Raw genomic sequence first — 23,297 nt, 5'->3', positions numbered from 1 at the left:
TAATATATGGGGCTGAGTTCTGCCTGCCACTCCACACCAACTTCCTCTTAAGCCTGCAAAGATTCCAAGCCCGAAGAGAAACCAGTAACGATGGAAGAGGTAAAGCACCAAAGATGTTGGTCAGCATGGCCTCAGAAAGCATAGTGCTTTGAAAAAGATGGAGCCAACCTCTTTCAAAGTGGTTTGGAAAAGCACTCATGCGGTTTTTTAACCATTCTGTGAGCATTAATACACACAGAGTAAAACAGTTGCTGCATAAAGTATTATCAAGTTCTTCAAGGAATCTGCAACACTGGGTTTTCAAGCCTCTTTCTGGGATGGCACCAGATGAACAAAATGATAAGAGTCCTGTAAATATCTAGGTTATCGAGTTAGGTTGTGTTAGAGGAACCCTTTCAAGGTCACTTCACAGGTAACACCTGTGACTCACCAATCATTATGACATAGTGTTCACTTAGATAGCTTTTGTCAATGAAAAACACTTAAACATCACTAGAACTTAATTCTACAAGCTCGTAGGCTTAAAGATTTTGTCACACGGCAAATAGAAAATACATGTAGAGAAGAGCACCCTCAGTTGCTGTTTGAAGGATTTCTTGTTTAAGACACCAAGGACGGCATTCCACGAGTATAGTTTTGGTTTTATTTGACCGTGGAGGTATGTAGGGTACCTCATTACACTGGAGCTGCAATGATTTCTACTTTATGGTTTTAGAGGAATAAGTGCGACATATTTTGCACTCCTTTACCAGATGTTGATCGTCCACATGTAGCCTTTTCTTCCCACAGATTTTGCAGGATCTCATGAGGCCTTTCCTAGAAGCATCATACATAGTAGTTGTAGGTAAATCTTCATTTATAAAGAAGAAATTAAATGAGCAGAGCTCAGGGAGACTCCCTTTCCACGACATGTAGTAGAAAATCTGAGGAACTCAGACTCTGTTGGGAGTAATCTAGTGGATCCTGTCACTTGATTGGTTACAGTTCAAGTTTGGTTCTTTACAAAAAAATAAAAAGGACACAGAGAGCCTATTAAACTGACTTTCCATTGCCATTATAGCCTATGATATGGATACTGATTTACTATGGTACGGTGTGACTCACACTTCGAAGATGGGGAATGATTCAAGCATGTGAATCTATGGTAGAGCCAATACTGGAGAACTTGAGTCATCCGCCATGCAAAACACATACATTTGCCATTGGTACTGGAAAAAAGGTAACTGGGCAAGAGTTAAACAAGGGGGCAATGAGAGTTATGTGCAGAAATGGCAAATTTCAGTGCCTTTGTACATTTGAGCAAGAACCAAAACTCAGTTTTTTGCGTGAATACATACATATGTATCTCATGACCAAGGGTTCATTCATGATCGACAGCTTGTATTGTACAATATTGGGTATCCTATGCAATTCGGTTATCTCCTACTATTCAGCCATCTCTGGGACTCCTACCTCTCACGTTTGGTGATCTCTACAAGTCTTGGCACTGCTTCCTCACAGAGATCTTTATCATATTCCTAGCCTCTCAATGAATGGAGTGTCATCATAACCCAGGCTTAGTACAGCAAAGCCAAATTGATTTTGCTGTGCTGCAGTAACAAACTAACATATAGAAGGAACAAATGTGAGTTTAATGAGAGCACCCACGTACAGCGTCACCACAGGAAAATAATCAACATCAGCCGATAATAACACACCATGATAAGACAAGGTGGGTGCTGGAGGGTCATTCCCTCAGACATCCATTCTGCAGACTGTGGGGTATTTCGTGGAGTCCAGTGCTCTTCACGAGGGGGCAGGAGAAAGCCCCTACCTGTAATGAGCATTGCCCTTCCAAACCAAGTAACAAGTGGCTCAGTTAAACAATCACTGTCTTTACTTACGATTGCTGCTACGTTTTTATCAAATGCTTTGTTATAATTTAAGTTGGCGGAGTTCATTTTACACATGTTTATACCTGTAGTTTATGCAAATTATTTGAGACCACTCATAAGCTGCACCAATTAATTATATTAAATGTTCTGCTTGCTGTTTTATGTACACAAAGGGGTGCTTTCTGGGTTTGCATTTGTGGATGGAATGTATACAGTCGGGTACCATTCACTAAAGCTATAGAAATAACATCTAATGGCTCAAACAATTTTAGACCTCAACTTTCACAATAATGTTGTCAAATGGTAATTACAGGTATTGTGATGCATGTTGGTCACTTGTACGGGGATGCCTCACCACGCACTGGGGTTGCGTTTTGCAAAGTGGCCAGTATCTGCCACTTCTTTGAAAGTCAAAGTATCTTTAAAAGGATTCTAAAAAAAAAAGCCACATTTCTTCAGTGCAGATTTTAAAACTGTAGTGGGGCCTCTCAGCAGATTTGTTCTTTCTACAGGTTTACATTCACAGGTTGCATGGTATCCAAAATAAAAACCACAATAAACCTCCGCCCCCTAGATTCCTATAACCCTTCATAAAACATTGACTTGGACCGAGCAGAATAACCTTTTCTTTCCCCTTCACCTTCTGCATACCTCTCGAGTATCTAGACTACTTTAAGTCACATGCCTGTGTGCCTTAGTCTTCTTTGAAACCATATCCCAGCAGCCAAACAATAGATGTATTCATTCGATCAACAGTGTGCTTTTTACATAGCCCCCACTAAAGATCACACCCTCCTCATTAAAGTACAGAAATAAATTGGAGTAAATGCATTGAAAGGGTTTCCTTGAGAGCACAAGACAAATTCCAATAACGACTAGACTAGCAACAAAAATTGGGTTCTGGAGTAGTGTGCTAGTTGCTGTAAAGAGCTTCAATGCATCGTCCGGCTCATGCAATACAAATTCAATTTTAATTCAATATAAAATATTTTCGTCATCAAACAAGCATTTTCACCAAGTCTGGCAAATGTGCTCTCATAGCTGCCTGTAACAAACTCATAAAACTTACCACTGGCTGGTATGAAGGAAATTGTTCTCCAACCCAAAACAAAAAGAGCATGGCACCCATAAAACCAAAAAGCTGTTTGCACATGGTGTTCCAATCGACAGGGGTTGGAGATGTGTCCACGCGGTTCCTGATGTACATGTCAAAGTGCCAATGCATCTGAAACAAAACAATGCCATTACTATTCAGTTTCATAGACTGGTAAATTGTTTTGTGTAGTCTTGTCAAATCACCACGTTTACAGTGCATTTAATCACACAAAGGTAACTGGGCAAGCAAACATTACAAGCAACATAACCTCTAACCAGTTTTTAAATCCAAAATTGCGCTTGCCCTCAACGCACTCATTGAGGGCAGTTATGCTACATTTCCACCAAGCAAAGTCAAGCCCTAAACATTTGGCTTCGATCGAATTTCAGGCAGCTCAGTGAAAGCAGCAGAGGCACATATGTAGTGGGTCATCTAACAGAGCCCTAGCCTTCACATGCACAAGTGTAAAGGTAACCAGGCTCTTTCTCTAAGAGGCAAATCAAAAGGATTGTGTAAATAGAGACATGCAGCCCTGCAAGTACCATGCATCATCTGTTAGACGAACGCATTCAGTGGGGTGATCCACATCAATGCATTGAATGCAAAGCCACGCATAACAGTGCCTTCTCAGCTGTGAAGCTGGAGTGCTATGAGCACCACTGATAAAAAGTTGGCTAGCTCTGCGCTGCTTGCAGGTAGTAACGCTTGGGGGGCTGGCTTGGCTCTGTTGTGTTGGCTTAGGCAGTGCACAAAACAATGTACCAACATTCTCACCCGCGGCATTCACCGACGTAGCAACTCAGTGATGAGTTCACCAATAGACAGGACGCACAGCCGCACGAGCAAGCGGCAGCGCACACCGTGCTGTTGAGCTTCGCGGCTGTAATGATGTGAGGACCTGCTGCAACTGGACCTAGACTGGAGTGGAGCAGTACTGCAGTCCAGCAGCCATGTGAATGACACGGAACGAGTCATCGAGCCCTACACTGCAGTCGCTACAAGGAGTTTAGTGCAAGGGGGGGGGGGGGGGAGGTGGGGAGGGGTCTTTGGCAGGACAGTCATCCTGATAGGCTAACCCTTTCCACTGGTGGCGCTGCTTGCTACAGACTACTAGTAAGTGTGTCACTAGAACACTCTCCAATCCTGCTCCACTTTACTTTAAGCACGTCATCATGAGCCAGTTCAAGTAAAGTTTTAGCTAAGCCTGGGGCATCAGAGCATGTAGCTCCACCTTGAAATGAAATGAAATGCGATATTTATAAAGTGCAAACTGTCACTCTGAAAGGAGCCTCCTGGCGCTGTACACATAACAAACTTATTATACAAATAACTTTATCCTAGGCAACTATTAGGTCCTGAGAGAATAGCAGGTACTATGAAATATCAATTGTTGTAGCCAAGAAGTAAATCAACTAATGTAGTGCACATATTAATATCAACAATAAGAAAAATAATTATTCATGATTAATTTATTGAAAGTACAAAAATTCTTAAGCAAACCATTGACATAATTAAAAAAATCACACAATACATCATGGATGCACAGTTTTACATATAACATCAATTTAAATGTATACATATATATTAAAAAACAAATTAAAAACCAGACAAGTGGACAAATCACCCACTTGTCTGGTTTTTAATTTGTTTTTTAATATATATGTATAAATTTAAATTGATGTTATATGTAAAACTGTGCATCCATGATGTATTAATTGTGTGATTTTTTAATTATGTCAATGATTTGCTTAAGAATTTTTGTACTTTCAATAAATTAATCATGAATAATTATTTTTCTTATTGTTGATATTAATATGTGCACTACATTATTTGATTTACTTCTTGGCTACAACAAATGATGTTTCATAGTACCTGCTATTCTCTCAGGACCTAATAGTTGCCTAGGATAAAGTTATTTGTATAATATTTGTGCCCTGACCTAGGAACTATCTAGCAGTATCAGGGGGTCCCTTTGTTATATATTACAGATAACAAACTTAGCAATGGAGAATGGAGACCTAGATGAAGGCTTGACAGAGTTAGTCTGGTGCTCCATTAATCCAGGTCTTTAGGTCCTTCCTAAACTGCATTTCAGGTTCTATCGATCTCAATTTGTTTGGCATGAGACTAAAGGTCTTTGCACCCAACACAGTTGCAGATTTCCCTACCCAGAGCCGTGCACGTATTGAATAAAATTCGGCTAAGTGAGGAGCCCTGTGGCACTCCTGTCGTGATGGTGCATTCTGAGGAGAGGAAGGGGCCAAAAGAGACTGCTGGTCTCCGATTGGACAGGAAGGATTTTATCCAGGCCAGTGCCGTGTCGGAAATGCCGCCAGATTTTAGTCTGGCCAAGAGTATATCATGGGAGATGGTATCAAAGGCGGCAGACGAATCAAGAAGGATCAGCACTGCCTTCCTGCCATTATCTGTGAAGAACTTCAGAGTGTCTGATATCTCTATGACCGCCAATTCTGTTGAATGTTTCCGGTGAAAGCTGGATTGTCGAGGGTGGAAAATCGGAGATGTTTCACAGAAATTGGAGAGCTCCTTATATACCATTCTTTCAGTAATTTTCCACAAAATTGGCAGTAGGGATATAGGCCTAAGATTGGAAAAATTGGAAGGGTCCATATTTTGATTTTTCTTTAGTGGCTTCACTATGGCAAGTTTCCACTCATCAGGCACTATGCCGGAGGACGGTCTGACGGGCTGACTGTTCAGGTTGCGGCTGGTGCTGTGACGGCTGTGGCGCTGGGGCAGCAGCGCAAAGCGGCACCTCCACCGGAAACCGTTGCTTTAGTGACAACCCTCTTCATTTATACCAAGACACATTTGCTGCCCTCAAATTTCCCCTTTGCAGGGGGTTCTTCATCAGAGATAATTGTAAATGAAAGCAATGTTTTAACGTGTTTTACGCTGCGCTGACGTGGCTGTTAATGCAACGTCGAGAGAAGGTGGCACGAATTAACCCTATGCTTTGTGGTCTTTGGGGCCTGTAGGTGGTCATAATCCTGGCTGGGCAGTGGGCGCAAGATGTTTTTATTCAAAATGAAAACCATGCATCTGACCATCGTTCATCCAAGGCCAAGAGCACACCTTCCTCAGTCCGCATCCCTGTGATTCCCCCAGTTTGAAGATTATTGCAGCTATCGTCGGTTTCAGCCCGTCCTGGCAGACAAGTCTGGTTGGCATTGATGTGGGCAGTGTCAGAGTGTGAGGTATAGGCAGAGATCATTTTAAACTGCATATAAAATAACAGCGGGCACGCACTTAAAAAAAAAAAAGGCAAGTGCAATTTAAATCAGTCGATTTTTTTTTTTTAACATTACCAAGCCTTAACCTTTTCCATTACACTATGATTTTTTCATCACATCCACCATACTGCATAGAAGAATTAGAAGAAAATTAACGTTATCTTCTCTTGTTTTTCATCTGGAATATTATGTCATTCAGAATGTTGTGTAGTGTTACATGAGCTATAGTCAAGTGCTGGCTATCTGACTGCAGAGCTGCCCTGTTCTTGGCGTTTCTCTGTACCTTCCGTTATCGGTTTTAATAACACTAACGTGTACTATGGTATTGCTACGAGCGAGGAAGATGAGACTTCCTTCTAGTAACAAGTTGTCTACTTGGAGACAGGTTTCTCTATGTGTCATGTCAGTTAAAGCCCTTCCATTTCTGCTGCTTTGCAGCGGTTTTAAGATCTTCTTCGTGTTTCTTGTTGCTCAGAAGGGTGTAACCTCGATATGTATGTTTGGTCATTGTTTGATTTTTGCTCTCAAAAAAAGTGTCAGTCACTCATTGCACGTCACTCATAATTACACTGATATATATATATATATATATATATATATATATATATATATATATCTCCAAAGCAATCCTTACTCCTCACATCAAGAAGACACGAAGACAGCAGGATCAAGGCTTCTTTATTTAAAAAGGGCCTCCTTCAAGCCAGCGACTAAAGAGACCCGTTTCGGCTGACTCAGCAGCCTTTATCAATCTGGTAGGTGCCATCTCATTTCAACTTCTATAGCCAGTCCCCATTGACAGACACAGAAAAAATCCAATCACCCAATGTGAAAATGTAAAATACATATGTATACATTCATCATGTAAAACAATCAATACAAAAGTACATAATGAAAATTGCAATAAATGAAAATTATCTTTAAAATGCAAATTGCATTAAAGTATGCTGTGTCTGCCTAATGCATAAGCAATTCACTATTGATTGTACACAAATTAAACGATTAGCATGAAAAATGTAACACCATGTCTAGCGATGTTTAGGGGAACATCCGCTATTATTAAAACATATCCTTTCTTATGGCGCCAACCCCCTCAGGTCGTGTGTGTGTGTGTGTATGTATATATATATATATATATATATATATATATATATATATATATATATATATATATATATATATATATATATATATATATATATATATATATATATATATATATATATATATATATATATATATATATATATATATATATATATATATATATATATATATATATATATATATATATATATATATATACATATATATATACATACATACACACATAGATATATTTTTTTCATACTCACACAAGTTACAAATTGAGGATCACACTTGCCCGAATACACTGTACCGAATGAGACCTTATACACCTTTACTCGGTCTTATTAGCAAGGTAAAGCAATTTGGTGAAACCCCTGGAGTGTACACCAGAGGGGCAGTGAGAAAGCGCGGGTAGAAAAAGTTCGTTTAATCGCAAGTCTTTTGTGCTCCTTCCTCTTTAAATGTCTACCAATTATAAAATGTGATAGCACTGCCCCCTAGTGGCTCTTGCTCAAATTACTGTCAGATATTTTAAAACGGGAGTATAAAGTTCCTCCTCAGATAAAGGATTCAAACTCCAGCATGACCAACGAAGTTCTACCCAATTCTTAAATTGTTGTGTGTAATGCTTAGCTGGACAATGACAAGCTGTATTCATATCCCTACTAAGCTTGTGGTATGCACAATGTAGGGGTTTTTATTACGAAGGATAGGTAAGCACTGCCTCACGTTAGTGAGAAAGGATTTTCTCTAAATTCATTAAAGGTATACCATCCCTACGTACGTAAAAGATTCACGAACACATTTTTAAAATAAGTTATAGAAGACAATCCCATAATGATTTATAAGTGAACTGTAATTCCTTAAAGTCGATGGCATTCTTGTGGTGCTTGCTGTGCATGATAGGGCTGCTTACAGAGTTCTCAAAATGATTTTTTTCTTTTTTCTTTCACATACCTAACCCGTATTCGAATACCAATTCCTTTTCTTTTTTATTTAAAAAAGTGATTTACTATCATTGTCTTTCATTCAGTTATTCGAAACGTTATACCTTGCCACGATTAATTGGGATTATTTTTGATATTCGTGAACAGTACAATAGAGTAGCAGGTTTAACCTCTACAAGCTCAGATGCGCACAGCCAATCATGCAAACAGATTGCGCAGTGAACACTGATCTACAACGGTATTATTTCTAGAGTCTAGGCTGCGCTTTACAAAGGGGTTATGTTTAGTAAAACATTTTTTTGAAAAAGGACTTATTACTTGCTCTAGGGCAAAGATTCCCAATCTGCTGCTCAGGACTTACTGGCGAGTCGCTAACAGATGTTTGGTGGGATCAAGAAGTCATGCTCTACATGTAAATAATATTTAAAATGATGAGCCCTATTTGTGCACCTGTTTGAAGGTGCTAAACAATGTCCATGACTCCAGTTTTAAAACAAACACTTGTGAGCATTCCTGCATTCCTAAGCAAGACTCCGGTTGAAACCTTTCAATATTGGTTGCTGCTGTTTTTTTACTTCACAAAGCCATTTCAGCAGAGATTTTGCTCACTAAATCTAATCACACACAACAATACCCCTTCAATTGAGAAATATAGATGTGGCCTGACTGGGTAACCAGTTTTGTGTCCCTAAATTGGCTCAACATCCTTTGATTATTGGAAAATCACTTAATCTCCAGTGCTTCTGATAAAATTAATCTAACCTTGTGCAATGTAATCTGATGCCCTTCGGCCGTATTTGCACTATAGAAAACTGCAAAATATATCTATGGATATAGGCTTATGGGCCTTGTTTTACCCCCAAAAAAATCATACGAGTCCTTAACCGGTACTCTGCTGCAGAAGAGGATGTGACCCAACGGCTAAAGCGGTCAGCTTTGAAGCAGGGGACCTGGTTTGAGTCTCGGCAGCGACGCTCAACATCATGTGATTGTGGGCAAATCACTTAATCTCCCCGTGCCTAACAAAAAAATAAATGTGTCAGTCTATAAAGCTCTCCTATACAAAAAGGATTAGTTACTTACCTGTAATCCTAGTTCTCTTCCAGGGGTATCCTCATCAAAGTCATAAGCATTAGAATATTCCCGCCCATGTGCGGGACCCCGGAAACACTATATTATATGTGCCCCACATATATATACTCATATATATATAAATACATATATACATATAACATGCAATAGCAGCCAATAAAAACAGAGCTGAAATATGCTGTGTAGAATTTCCACCATACATGTAATAATAATAAGCATTAGAAACATGAGAAACAACACAAAGTTTGTTTTAGAAACTGTTTTAATGCTCAGAAAGCAGTAGAAATTCTTATAACTCACTGGGAGCAAAGAAAGCTCCCAGGCTGCATTGCAAACACACAGTCTAAAAAGACTGAAAAGCTAACCCGTAGCTACATAGCAATAAACTGACACCGTGCCTTTAAGGCACTCATGACCCCCAGTATCCCATCATGCCTCAGGGGTGACCGTTAGGTCAGTTGTTCTTTTCGGAGACTGAAAATAAACCCAATAACAAATAGGTTAACCATATCTCCTTATTAAAGAATGTCCTTTGCCCGGGGAGGCGGGAGGGTTGCTTATGACTTTGATGAGGATACCCCTGGAAGAGAACTAGGATTACAGGTAAGTAACTAATCCTTCTCTTCCAGGGGATCCTCATCAATAGTCATAAGCATTAGAATAGAATAGCGAGCCTCACCTCATCTCCCTGCGGGCAAAGGAGTAACAATACAGTAATAAACCATATTAAGCCTAGTTTTCACTAAGCTTGTACAGGCCGTAGGCTACCCAAATAGATTCCTCAAAGAGGCTTGTCCTACTTGAGTATCGGCCCTGGAATCAGACTCGAGACAGTAATGTCTCGTAAAGGTATGAACTGATTTCCAAGTCGCAGCCTTGCATATCTCCGACATTGGAATGTCGTGCAAGAAGGCTACTGTAGCGGCCTTCCCTCTAGTGGAATGCGCTTTGGGTGACTGCAACAAAGGCTTGCCTGAAAGCTGATAAGCCAATTTAATGCAAGAGACAATCCATCTCGCGATGGACCTCTTGGCCGCTGGAAAACCTGTTCGCATTGAACCATAGTTCACAAACAGTTGATCCGTTTTCCTAATCCCTTTGGTCATTTCCAAATAGAACTTAAGCACTCTTTTAAGATCTAAGGAGTGAAGTGACCGCTCGGCTGGGGTCGTAGGATTTGGAAAAAATGAAGGGAGGGAAATGGACTGATTTATATGAAAATCAGAGATGACTTTAGGTAGGAAAGCTGGATGAGCCCTTAGGACTACCCTATTGTGATGAAAGATAGTGTATGGTTCTTTCGCACAGAGAGCTTGAATCTCGCTGACTCTGCGAGCAGAGGTAATCGCCACCAAAAAAGGCCGCCTTCCAAGAGAGATGTTGGAAAGAGGCCTTGTGGATGGGCTCAAAAGGTGGTGACATTAACCTGGATAGCACCAGGTTTAATTCCCATGGAGGAGAAGGATTTCGCACAGGGGGATACACTTTCTTCAACCCCTGGAGGAAGTCCTTAACCACTGGAACCTGAAAGAAAGAAACCTGATCTGGAGATTTTCTGTATGCTACTATGGCTGACAAATGCACCCTAATAGAAGCGTATTTCAAACCAGCAGTAGCTAGGGAAAGGAGGTATGGCAAGATGACGTCCTCCTGTCCTGTAGTCGGATCAAGGTGATGATCCCTACACCATAGGAAAAACCGCTTCCACTTAAACGCATAGGACGTTCTCGTGGAAGGTCTCTTAGCCTCCTTTAAAATGTTCATGCACTCAGGAGGCAAGTTCAAAGGTCCATATTGCAGGACCTCAGGAGCCATGCTGTTAGGTTCAATGATGGGAGGTTGGGATGCATTATCCTCCCGTTCATTTTGCTCAACAGGTCCGGCCTGCAAGGGAGTCGTCTGTGTGGACACACAGACAGATGTAGAAGGTCCGGGTACCACCACTGCCGCGGCCAATCCGGAGCTATCAGGATCATTTCCATGTTCGACCTGCAGAGCTTGGAAACTACTCTCGGAATCAGAGCCAGGGGAGGAAACGCGTAAGCGAACGTCCCTGACCAATCCATCAGCAGAGCATTCCCCTGAGTTCCAGGCCGGTGGAACCTGGACGCGAAGGCGTGGCATTTGGAGTTTTCGTCGTCTGCAAACAAATCTATGGCTGGACGACCCCAGCAACGAAAAAGCTCTTCCACCACATCGTCGTTTAGCACCCAGTCTGGCTGATCTTCGAAGTGCCTGCTGAGTGCGTCTGCTTTTACGTTCAACTCGCCTGGCAGGTGCACCGCCACTATCATGAGGCCTCGAGAGAGGAGCCAATGCCAAATTGCCTGAGCCTCTCGAGACAGAGGGCGAGATCTTGTGCCTCCTTGTTTGTTCAGATAGAACATGGTGGTCGTGTTGTCTGTCTGAACTAGGACTGAGTTGGACTCTATCGCTGGTAAAAACGCTTTGAGAGCCAGGAATACCGCTCTGAGTTCCAGCATATTGATGTGGTATGTCTGCTCCTGCGCAGACCACAGGCCTTGAATCTGAAGCGGACCCATATGCGCTCCCCAACCTTGTAGAGAGGCATCCGTCACTATCGACTGGTTTGGAAGAGGCTGGTGAAACCGAACCCCCCACCAGCAGATTCTTTCTCCGTGTCCACCATTTGATGGCGTCTTTCGTCGCTTGGGAGAGCTTGATGCGATCCTCCCAAAGTCCTGTCGCCTGGTCCCATTGATCCTCCAGGGCCTGCTGTAGAGGCCGCATGCTCAGCCTTGCGTTTGGGATGAGAAAGATGCAGGATGCCATGGAACCCAGCAGGGATGCGACTTGTCGGGCTGTTGGAAGCCGAGAGTCTATCAGAATTCCACATTTCTGGTTCAGGGAAAAAAGTCTCTCCTCCGAAGGAAACGCTTTTCCCACTTTTGTGTCCAGAACGGAGCCTAGGTAGTGAATTGACTGTGTAGGCCGCTGGACTGACTTCTCCAGATTCACATGGAGACCGAGCCTGTGCAATTGGAGAAGACATAGATGTAGATCGTGCTTTACCCGCACTGGAGACGGACCTTTTAGGAGCCAGTCGTCCAAGTATGGGTATAGGAAGAGTCCCTTCTTGTGCAGAAAAGCCGCCACCACCGCCATGCATTTGGTGAAGACTCGTGGTGCGGACTTGAGACCGAAGGGTAGCACCGTGTACTGATAGTGTTTGTTCCCTACGACAAACCTCAAGTACTTGCGATGTTGTTGAGCAATTGGGATGTGAAAGTACGCATCTTGCAAGTCCACCGAACACATCCAATCTCCGACTTGAAGATGTGGGCATATTTGGTGAAGAGCCAGCATGCGGAACTTTTCTCTGATGATGATCTTGTTTAGAAGTCGTAGATCGAGTATTGGTCTGAACTTGTCCTCCTGATCTTTTTTGGGGACAAGAAAGTACCTGGAGTAAACTCCCTTTCCTCTTTGAGCGAGAGGAACCTCCTCTATCGCTCGCTTTTGTAGTAGGACTGTTACCTCTCTTCGGAGCAAGCTTATTTGGTGAGGGGAAGCGCTCTTTGGAGGTATGTTCTTTGGAGGAGCAAGGAAACATAGTTTGTATCCATTGCGCAGTATATTCAGCACCCACTGATCCTTGGTGATGCTGACCCACTCTGCCAGGTGTTGTGAAGCACTTCCTCCCACTGGAGTGGGCAACGGCGCCAGAGGAAGCCACTGATCAGGCTTTTCCTCCTCTTGTAGTGGTAGAGGATTGTTGATGACCTCCTCTACCTCTGCCAGGTTTACCTCGAAACTGGGGTTTTCCTTGGGCTTTACTTTGGGACCATTGAGGGGTTTGAACCCTCTGTTGAGCCCCTCTCCCCCTGTTGGGCTTGAAACGACGCTTGAACTCTTTCTTCTTTTCCAAGCCCACCGCTTTCACTGTGTCCAGTTCCGTCTTCATTCGGGTCATTTCTTCGTCCGCATGCTCACCGAAAAGAGCGGAACCAGAAAAGGGGAGATTAAGGATGCGATGTTGAGCATCCGGCTTCAGGCCCGTCAAGCGTAACCATGCCGATCTCCTGGCACAAACCCCATGAGAATAGGAATGCGCCGACAGGACAGCCCCATCCGCAGCCGTGCTTATCATCTGATTCGCCACCAGACATCCTTCAGTCACGGTCTCTTCAAAGTCCTGCTGGTCTTCTTTTGGCAGCTTGGCTTTGAACCTTTCCATAGAGTCCCATAAGGCTCTGTTGTACCGACCCAGAAGTGCAGCCGCACTAGAAACCTTAAGAGTCGACGCAGCTGAGTTGCAAACTTGCGACCCCAGGAGTCTTGCGTCTTGCTGTCCTTGTCTGGGGGGACGGAAGAAGAACCTGCCACTGCGTGTGTCTTCCTCGCCGCCGCCACAATAACAGAGTCTGCTGGCGGGTCCGATCTTACAAAAACCCGGTCAGAAGAGGCCGGTTTGTATTTCTTTTGGATGCGGGCTGGCACCGCTCTGATAGCCGCCGGAGTTAGGAATACCTCCTTGACAGGATCTATAATCCCCGGAACTAATGGCAGTAGAGGACGAGTGATCGCCTTTTTGTGTAAAGTCTCAAAAATGACTGTCGTGGTAACCTGAGGGACAGACATTTCAATGTTCAGCTTCTGAGCTCCTCTTTGCAAGACGTCCAGATACATGCCAATGTCATCCACTGGGGAGGATCGGGACGTAGGACTGTCCGTCAAAGTAGGGGAGTAGTCCCTCTTGGAAGACCTGGTAGAAGAGGTAGAGGAAGTAGACGGAGTTCGTCGACGTCTACGGTGGACACTGTGCCTCCTCTCTTCGGATCGTTTCGGACGCACTTCTCGTCTAGGAGAGCGAGACCTGACCCGCTCCTCTGGGTCTTTTCTGGGAGATCGGGTCCTTCTGGGAGATCTAGTTGGTGTTCTCACCGGAGATTTGCGCCTGGGAGGGCTATGCTTGTCCATCTCCTCCACTAGATCCTGAAGAGGAGACCTGTGCTTCGAGCTGGCGTAGTCCTGCATACGTTTTGCAGCCCCAGAATCACTCCAATGATCCAAAGACCTATACCATCTAGGTGAAAGTCTGACTTTATCCGCCCAAGGGTCCGTCCGACGCTCAGGTGACTTGCGTACTGGACTTCTGGACTTCGAAGAAGTAGTTGAGGAGCCAGAGGACCTTGAGGTGGAATGACGGGAAGCTGACTCCGTTACCATCACCACATCTGAACATCTCGACGCCGAGCGATCTTCCCTCGTGGTCGAGTGCTTTCGGGGAGTCGGCGGATCAAACAATCTTGTTTGCGAGGATGTATGGTCTCTCGACGTCGAGCGGCGATGAGCAGCCGCCGACGGAGTTCCACGTCTCGACGTCGAACGGTGAGTACCGGCCGTCGACGGAGCCCTCTCCCTCGACGTCGAACGACGATGCCCAGTCGTCGACGGGAGTCTCGACGTCGAACGACGATGTCCTGTCGTCGACGAAGCACCCTGCCTCGACGTCGAGTGACGATGTCTAATGGTCGACGGAGGTCTTTCTCTCGACGTCGAACGGTGATGATCAGCCGTCGACGGAGATTTCTGCCTCGACGTCGAATGTCTGTGCGACGACGGTGGAGGGGTATTGGACACCCTCGACGCCGAGAGCTGACGAGACACCGACGGAGACTGCATCCTCGACGCCGATCGACTCTTCCCTGTCGACGGCGGAGGGGTCTTGGTCCTCGACGCCGAACGTCGCTTCTTCGACGACGGCGGAGGAGTCACACTTCTCGATGCCGGTCGACGTCTGGATGACGACGGCGGAGGGGTGACCTCCCTCGACGCCGGTCGTCGCCTGGTTGACGACGGCGGAGGGGTCCTGGATCTCGACGCCGACTGTCGCCCGGTTGACGGCGGCGGAGTTCCCTTCCTCGACGTCGGACGTCGCCCGGTTGACGCAGACGGAGGGGATTTCGACGATGGAACTGGATCCTTCGACGTCGTCGACGTACCTGGTCTTCTCTTCGACGGCGAGCCCGCCGTCGACGGTAGTTTAGACGATGAATGATCCACCGGTGGTTCTTTTCTCAGCGCCGAGCCCGACGCTGAGGGTGAGGGGTATGAAGACTTCTTTCTGGAAGATGAATGAGTCTTCTTGGAGCCCTTCCTCACCGGAGATCTTCCTCTTGATGACCTATGAGCTAGGCCATAAATGCGAATCCTCTCCCTGTCCTTTAAAGTTCTTCCTGACAGGTGTTCACAATGAGGACAGGTGCCTGGATCATGTTCCTCAGGCAGACACAGGATACAGACGTCGTGGTTGTCTGACTTGGCCTTCTTGTTGCCACAAGAAGGGCATTTGTCAAAGAGTGAAGGCATTTTCAGGAGAAAATGCTCACCAAATTGACTGAAAAAGACAGTATCTTACTTGACTATATGTTAAATGTCGAGTAAGAACAAAAAATTGTCAAAAGTGAAGAGTTTTTCTGTCAAAAAACAGGAAAATTAGTGGAGCTGTATAACCAGGGTCCTTCTCTGAAGGAGCCGGAAAGAACAACTGACCTAACGGTCACCCCTGAGGCATGATGGGATACTGGGGGTCATGAGTGCCTTAAAGGCACGGTGTCAGTTTATTGCTATGTAGCTACAGGTTAGCTTTTCAGTCTTTTTAGACTGTGTGTTTGCAATGCAGCCTGGGAGCTTTCTATGCTTCCAGTGAGTTATAAGAATTTCTACTGCTTTCTGAGCATTAAAACAGTTTCTAAAACAAACTTTGTGTTGTTTCTCATGTTTCTAATGCTTATTATTATTACATGTATGGTGGAAATTCTATACAGCATATTTCAGCTCTGTTTTTATTGGCTGCTATTGCATGTTATATATATATATATATATGTATTTATATATATATATATATATATATATATATGAGTATATATATGTGGGGCACATATAATATAGTGTTTCCGGGGTCCCGCACATGGGCGGGAATATTCTAATGCTTATGACTTTGATGAGGATCCCCTGGAAGAGAATAGGAGGATTCTCAAATTTAGTCAAAATCACTGGTATCAACACCAAGATTTTTAAGAAGCCTTGTGATTTTATTGAAAGGATGTCACAGGCCAGCACCATACTCAAACTATTCCATTTCCAGACTTCAGTGAAGTTCAATATCTGCCACTTTTACGGGCAGGTTAATGTCTTGGCAACAGTCCTATATTGAATGGTGTAGTCAAGGTTGTGGAGTTTTCAAACAATTGCTTTTATTATATTGAAAAAATTACTCAACTCATGTTCATTAAAGCTAGGTAAGTCACGAACATTTTTCATTCTAATATTTGGTTTGTAGTTCTAAGAAGAGTAAAAAGCACTGCTCTAGGTTAATGATCCCAGGGTTTAGCCAGTAAAAGCCTTCTGATAGCAAGTTATGATACAATATACTACCAAACTAGTTATCAACGGTTTGGATCTGGGAAAATTGTTGGGCAGGAAACAGCCAAATTGCTATGGAAATCTGCAATACACTAAAGCAGAAAAAAGAAGTCCCTACGGACACTTTCGTAAAATGAAAGGTATGTAAGGTTCTTTGATAAAAAAAAGAACCTGAAGTTTCCTTGCTCATCTAGTTTTCACGATACCTACTGAGAAGGCAAACTCTGGTGCATTTTTTTAGGAAGCTTCAAATAAAATCTTTGTTGCGTCTACAAGAGGTTCTGTTTTCTTTGGCCATTCATGATTTGCTCTATTGTACATATTTCTGGTGTGGTCAATGGTATCAACAGCTGCTGATAGGCCCACAAGAGCCAGTGTCCTGACACCGCCTCCATCAACCTCATGCCGGATGTCTTTAATTACTCATGGAACTATCAATTCTATGCTGTTAACTGGCCTAAACACAGGCTGAAAGGGATAAGGTTTTGCAGGATATTGCAAAAGGTAAATAAGTATTCTTTAAAAAAAAAATCAAATTATGGTAACTAACAAAGTCATTTGAGTGAAATGCTTAAAGGCAATTTATTTTAGCGGTGGTTTGATTGCAGATTATTCTCTGCATTAGGCATTTCACTGCTTAGAGGTATTAAACAGCATGGTTAGGTCATCGACATTTGATGCCAGTTGCAGATTTTGAAAGGCAGAATTGCCAGAAGAAACAGTTAGATTTGTTTTGCTAACAGTCTGTAAGGTATGTATGCTTGCTTTTACAGCGAAATCCTACCACCTTCTATGATCGATTCCTGCGCAATCTGAGCAATATATTTTTGTTGCAGTTTACATAGGAAGTGGTGAGATTGTCTGGAGAGCCAAAGGGTTATTATTTAGGATACAATCTTTAACAATTATGTAGAAATGCGAAGGCCGTTAATAATTTTGACAATTAGTATATAACTTGAATATTTTTCAAAATATAAGTTTTCGGCATAGTACTTCCTACAAGTTTTTTCTTCATTGCAGTTTTTGATGCATTTATTTTCAGTTCATAGCAGAAATATTTGATACACCATAGGTATCTTGAATCTGTGCCGAACTTGTTTGAATGCAAAAGACACACAGATGACAGAGGGAATGCAGAGCAAATCAAACATTCTACCCCAGTCAAGAGATCAGGTTAAATTCATCGTTCTTTTGCTCACCATGACACTCCAGTTTAGACCCGGCCATATGCAAATCAGCCTCGACCCTGTTCCCAGTGGCGTAGCAAGGGGGGGCGCTCCGCCCCAGGCGGCACCTTTTTTGAGGCGGCCGCGCGGCACTGGAGGCCCGTTGCGCCCTTTAGAATTTATTTGGGAGATGCTGTCCATGGGCACCGCACCAGGAGATAAAGTGATTTGTCTAGAATCACGTGTTGTTGAGCCAACGCCGAGACTCGAACCTGGCTCCCTAGTTTGCGAGTCCGGAGCTCTGTCCGCTGCCCTGCATCCTCCCTCGCCTTAAAACAATAGTTATTGGCCGCGCAGCTTTCCCATGACTCACCTGCTGATCTTTCAAATGTGATCATTTCTAGCCTACGAGGGTGAGAATATGGTAGACGGCCATCTGTGGATGATTTATGTTTGGTGTAGTGGGATGTGTTGTAAAGCTTGGATAAGCCTGGGCGAAATTTTGCGGTATGCATTTCTTGAAAAAGCGCAAGGGGATTTAGCCGAATTTAATACTCCGTAGAGCCGCACTAGTGTTTTTTCCTGTAATCGCCCTGAGTGCCCGTATTTGGACAGCTTTCCCCCCCTTTTACTACAGATGCATTAGGGCCTGTATCTCTCTTTTTACCCAAAAGTGCATAATCTCCTTAGAACGCAGGTTCTGCCATTACAATGGTCATGTCCTAATCTTACCTATCCATCTGGATGTTTGTGTCGCTAAGGGTTACACCCTGCCTGATTGGTGACCTCTGGTCCCCCTCAAACATATACTGGGTTCCAAAGTGCCACATCTGACAGTTTTGCCTATCACTACACCTACCTCTTCCAGGAGATTATGCAGCCTTCAGAGAATGTCTACATTGAGGAGGAGGCTTTGTGCTTCCTGCCTTGGGTTGGTAACTTCTAGGAGACAGTGGAAGCCTCCATTCATAGAGCGGTAGCGGAGGCTATGGCCCCGGTTAAACAGCGTCTGTATAGCAAGGTCATGGAGGATTATGTAAGAATAAATTTTGCGTGCCTTAAATGGGCTTTTCTGGCCCACACTCAACCCCGAGCCGGTCCATGGGGCACGGCAGATGATTTGCTGGACTGCAACCCCCTGTTCTCGCCAGATGTTGGGGATGGTGAAGATTCCCACAGGGATTCTGACGGGAATCCATGTGGCCTTGCGGCCTTGGCAGCCTCTTGCAGCTAATGATGCCTCAGGCCAGCCTTCTAATGACATGACTTCCGACATGCTGGATCCTGGCAACATAATACATATGCGCTCTGTGGAGTGGACCCCGGTGACTTAAGGGGCAAACTACTTTGAGGGTCGGTTGTGTAAAAGGCACACAGTCACTGGCGGGCAGAATGTCCCAGACCTTCATTGGAAGGGAAATGAATATGCTACTTACCAGTATGCATCTGTTCTTGGCATGTAGGGCTGCTAACATTCATATCTTAGCATTAGATCGCCGCCTAGTGTTGGGTCCGGATGATCGCACATTGTTGTCCTGGAAGAGTCTTCGAAGTATCCTGAGATAGGTGGCTCCTCCCCTGGACTACAGTGCGCATGGGCATCGGCTCCATCCCCAGATTGTTTTTCGCCATTGTGGCAGGAGATGGAGTGAAAAGTGTAAAGGATGTCCATGCTAATGAATAAATACAATAGTATATCTGCAGCTGCGACAGGCACCGGGGAGGAGGGCGGGCGATATGAATGTTAGCAGCCCTACATGCCAAGAACAGATGCATACTGGTAAGTAGCATATTCAGTTCAAGGCATGTGGGCTGCTAAATTCATATCTTAGCATAGAATACATAGCAGTCCCTCCATCAGCGGCGGTTGCCCGTGCCAGCTGCAGAAACCTGAAAAAGTGTTTTGAGAACAGCCTGTCCTACAGCAGCTTGCTGCTTGGAATGCACATCAACACAGTAGTGTTTTGTAAAGGTGTGTGGTGTAACCCACGTGGCTGCTCTGCAAATATCCTCTAAAGGAATGTTCCCTAGGAAAGCCATGGATGCCCCCAGTTTGCGTGTGCAGTGCGCCCTTGGGGGTATTGTTAAAGTGCGCTTGGCCTTTTGATAACATATCTGGATGCACTTAACAATCCATCTGGCTATCCCTGCTTTGGAAATAGGGTTGCCTTTGTGTTGTGGTGCGAAGGCAACAAAAAGTTGTTTTGTCTTTCTAAAGGGTTGTGTTCTGTCTATGTAGTACATCAACGCCCTACGTACATCTAAGGTATGGAGCATTCTTTCTGCCACCGTTTGCGGGTTTTGAAAGAATGCTGGCAAGTCAATAGTTTGGTTTAGATGAAACTGTGACACCACCTTCGGAAGGAATTTGGGGTTAGTGCGTAGCACTACCCTATTTGGATGAATCTGAATGAATGGCTCTTGGATTGTGAGCGCTTGCAGTTCACTGACACGCCTCAGAGACGTAATAGCTACCAGGAAAGCCACTTTCCACGTAAGGAACTGGAGTTCACACGAGTGCAGTGGCTCAAATGGCGGTCCCATCAGTCTGGTGAGAACGACATTGAGGTTCCACACCGGAGCTGGCGGTGTTCTTGGGGGAATGACTCGTTTCAGACCTTCAAGGAAGGCTTTAATGGCGGGCACTCTGAAGACAGAGAGCTGCTGCCTGTTTTGAAGATAAGCCGCTATGGCGGATAGATGTATCCGAATGGAAGTGTACGCTAGATTGCACTTGTAAAGATGCAACAGATAGCAAATGATGTTGGGGATAGATGCATCTAGCGGGTTGATGTCATTGGCTGTACAGTAAATGACAAAACGCTTCCATTTCGCAGCATAGCATGCTCTGGTAGTTGGCTTCCTTGCCTCCTTGATGATGTTCATGCATTCTGGAGGTAGGTTAAGGTATCCAAACTCTAGGACTTCAGGAGCCAGATCGCCAGGTTGAGCTGTTGCGGATCTGGATGCTGAATTTCTCCATGGTTCCGTGTCAAAAGACTGGGCGTGAGGCGCAGTCTTTGATGCGGCACCACTGAGAGTTCGAGGAAAGTGGTGTACCAAGCCTGGCGCGCCCACGTTGGAGCAACTAGGATGAGAGTCATCGCGTGTTGCCTTAGCTTTCTTGCGACCAGCGGTATCAGAGGGGCTGGCGGAAAAGCGTACGCAAATTTGCCTGACCAGTTCATCCATATCGCATTCCCCTGCGACTGTGGGTGAGGGAACCTGGCGGCAAAGTGTTGGCATTTTGCGTTTTCTTTTGTGGCAAACAGGTCTATCTCCGGATGACCCCACTGCTGGAAGTACGGGTGGAGGACAGATGGGTGTATCTCCCACTCGTGCATTTGATGGCTGAACCTGCTGAGCAGATCCGCCATCTGGTTGTCCTTCCCTGGGAGGTGTTCTGCCATGAGGAAAATGTTCCTCTGAATGGCCCACTTCCACATGCTCTGAGCCAGATGAGACAGCTGTGGTGAGTGGGTGCCTCCCTGCTTTTGAATGTAGTACATCGCAGTCATGTTGTCCGTCCGGACTAACACTACCTTGTTGCACAGATGTACAATGAAGGACTTGATCGCCATGAAGATTGCCATCAGTTCTAGATAGTTGATGTGCATCTTTTGCTGCCGCGTCGTCCATAGTCCCTGCACTGTGTAAGTGAGCAGATGAGCTCCCCATCCCTGGAGAGATGCGTCCGTTGTCAGGATAATCTGCGGCACAGGCTCTTGGAACAGTCGGCCCTTGCAAAGGTTGTGTGGAGTCCACCAATGCAGAGAGTCGTATGCCCGACTGGTAACCAACACTAGGTCTGTCAATTGCCCCTGAGCCTGTGTCCACTGATTTGCTAAGCACTCCTGGAGCGGGCGCATATGTAACCGTGCGTGAGGGACTATGAAGATGCAGGAGGCCATCATGCCTATTAACTGCATGAATACTCTCGCCGGAAGCGAGTGTTGTGGTCTGAACTTTTGGATCAGAGACTGCATGCTGTCTATCCTGACCTGGTTTGGCTGAGCCATGGCCGTCAGGGTGTTGAACGTCGCACCTAGGAACTGCCGGACATGTGCTGGTTGTAGATGCGACTTTGGGTAGTTCAGCGAGAAACCCAGATCGTGAAGAAGGTGAATTGTAGTTGACATGTCCGCGGCGCACTGTCGTTCCGACTTGGCTTGCACGAGCCAGTCGTCGAGGTAGGGGTAGACATGGATGTTCTGCCTCCTGAGGTGCGCTGCTACCGTCGCCAGACACTTGGTAAACACCCTTGGGGCTGTGGTGACTCCAAAGGGTAAGACCTTGAACTGGTAATGCTTGCCTTGAATAGTGAACCTGAGGTATTTCCTGTGGGACCGGTGTAGTGGAATGTGGAAATAAGCATCCTTGAGATCTAAGGTTGCTAAGAAGTCCCCTTGGTTTAGCAAGGGAAGAATCTGCTGCAGTGTGAGCATGTGGAAATGTTCTGACAGTATGTACAGGTTGAGGGGGCGTAGATCTAGAATGGGTCTGAGAGATCCGTCCTTCTTTGGAATAAGGAAGTACAGGGAGTACACCCCTGTGCCTTCCTCTCTCACCGGCACGAGCTCGATTGCTCCTTTTTGCAGCATCACCACCACTTCCTGCTGCAATAAGAGCAAGTGCTCTGCGGACATAGGCCTTTGCCTTGGCGGGATGTTGGGTGGAGTGGATTTCAACTCTAGGCAATAACCATACTGGACTAGTTGTCGCACCCACCTGTCTGTGGTGATGTTTCTCCAGACGGGCAGGAACTGCTGCAGTCTCCCCCCGACAGGTGTTAAGTGGTCGGGGGGCAGTGACGGAGAGTCACTGTTTGCTTGGGGTAGAGGAGCGGGAGCTGTTGTTTCCTCTGCCGCGACCTCTGTTGCTGTTATTTCTGTAACCTCCCTTGTTCTGCTTTTGGAACGAGGATTGTGCTCCACCTTTTGAGAACTGAGACTGTTGACCCATTTGTCCTCTGGTGACTCCACGTGCACCTGAGCGACGAAAATTGTTGCCACGAAACTGTTGCGACTGGAGGGCCCCCATGGACTTAGCAGTTTCTGTGTCTTTTTTTTATTTTTTCTAGGGTGGTGTCAACATCTGGACCAAACAGACTATCAGGATTGACTGGCTGATTGAGAATGGTTGTCTGTATATCTGGTTTAAACCCCGAGATGCGGAGCCACGCCTGTCGTCTCAGCATAACGCTAGTGTTGATAGCTCTAGCAGCTGTGTCTGCGGCGTCAAGTGCACACTTGATGGCTGCGTTTGAGATTAGCTTCCCTTCCTCAATAAGCAGTTTGGTGCCTTCTTGGAACTTTGGAGGCAAGTGTTATATAACCTGTTCTAGGGTGTCGTAATGCGCCCTATCGTAACGTGCTAAGAGTGCCTGTGTA

At 45.0% G+C, this 23,297-nt stretch overlaps 1 protein-coding gene across 1 annotated transcript in view; it reads right to left on the bottom strand.

Moving 5' to 3' along the window:
• The window catches only part of NDUFB8 (NADH:ubiquinone oxidoreductase subunit B8), a 172,221-nt gene that overhangs the window by 1,123 nt on the left and 147,801 nt on the right, over positions 1–23,297 (bottom strand). The window contains exon 4 of the mRNA XM_078641066.1: positions 2,944–3,099. Coding sequence (XP_078497192.1) covers positions 2,944–3,099 — 156 coding nt within the window. The remainder of the gene's footprint in view (positions 1–2,943; positions 3,100–23,297) is intronic.

Source organism: Lissotriton helveticus, chromosome 5_1 (genome assembly GCF_964261635.1).
Source record: "Lissotriton helveticus chromosome 5_1, aLisHel1.1, whole genome shotgun sequence".
NCBI classification, from domain to species: domain Eukaryota; kingdom Metazoa; phylum Chordata; class Amphibia; order Caudata; family Salamandridae; genus Lissotriton; species Lissotriton helveticus.
Note: the sequence above shows the minus strand (reverse complement) of the source record. Positions and strands in the feature narration are given on the sequence as shown.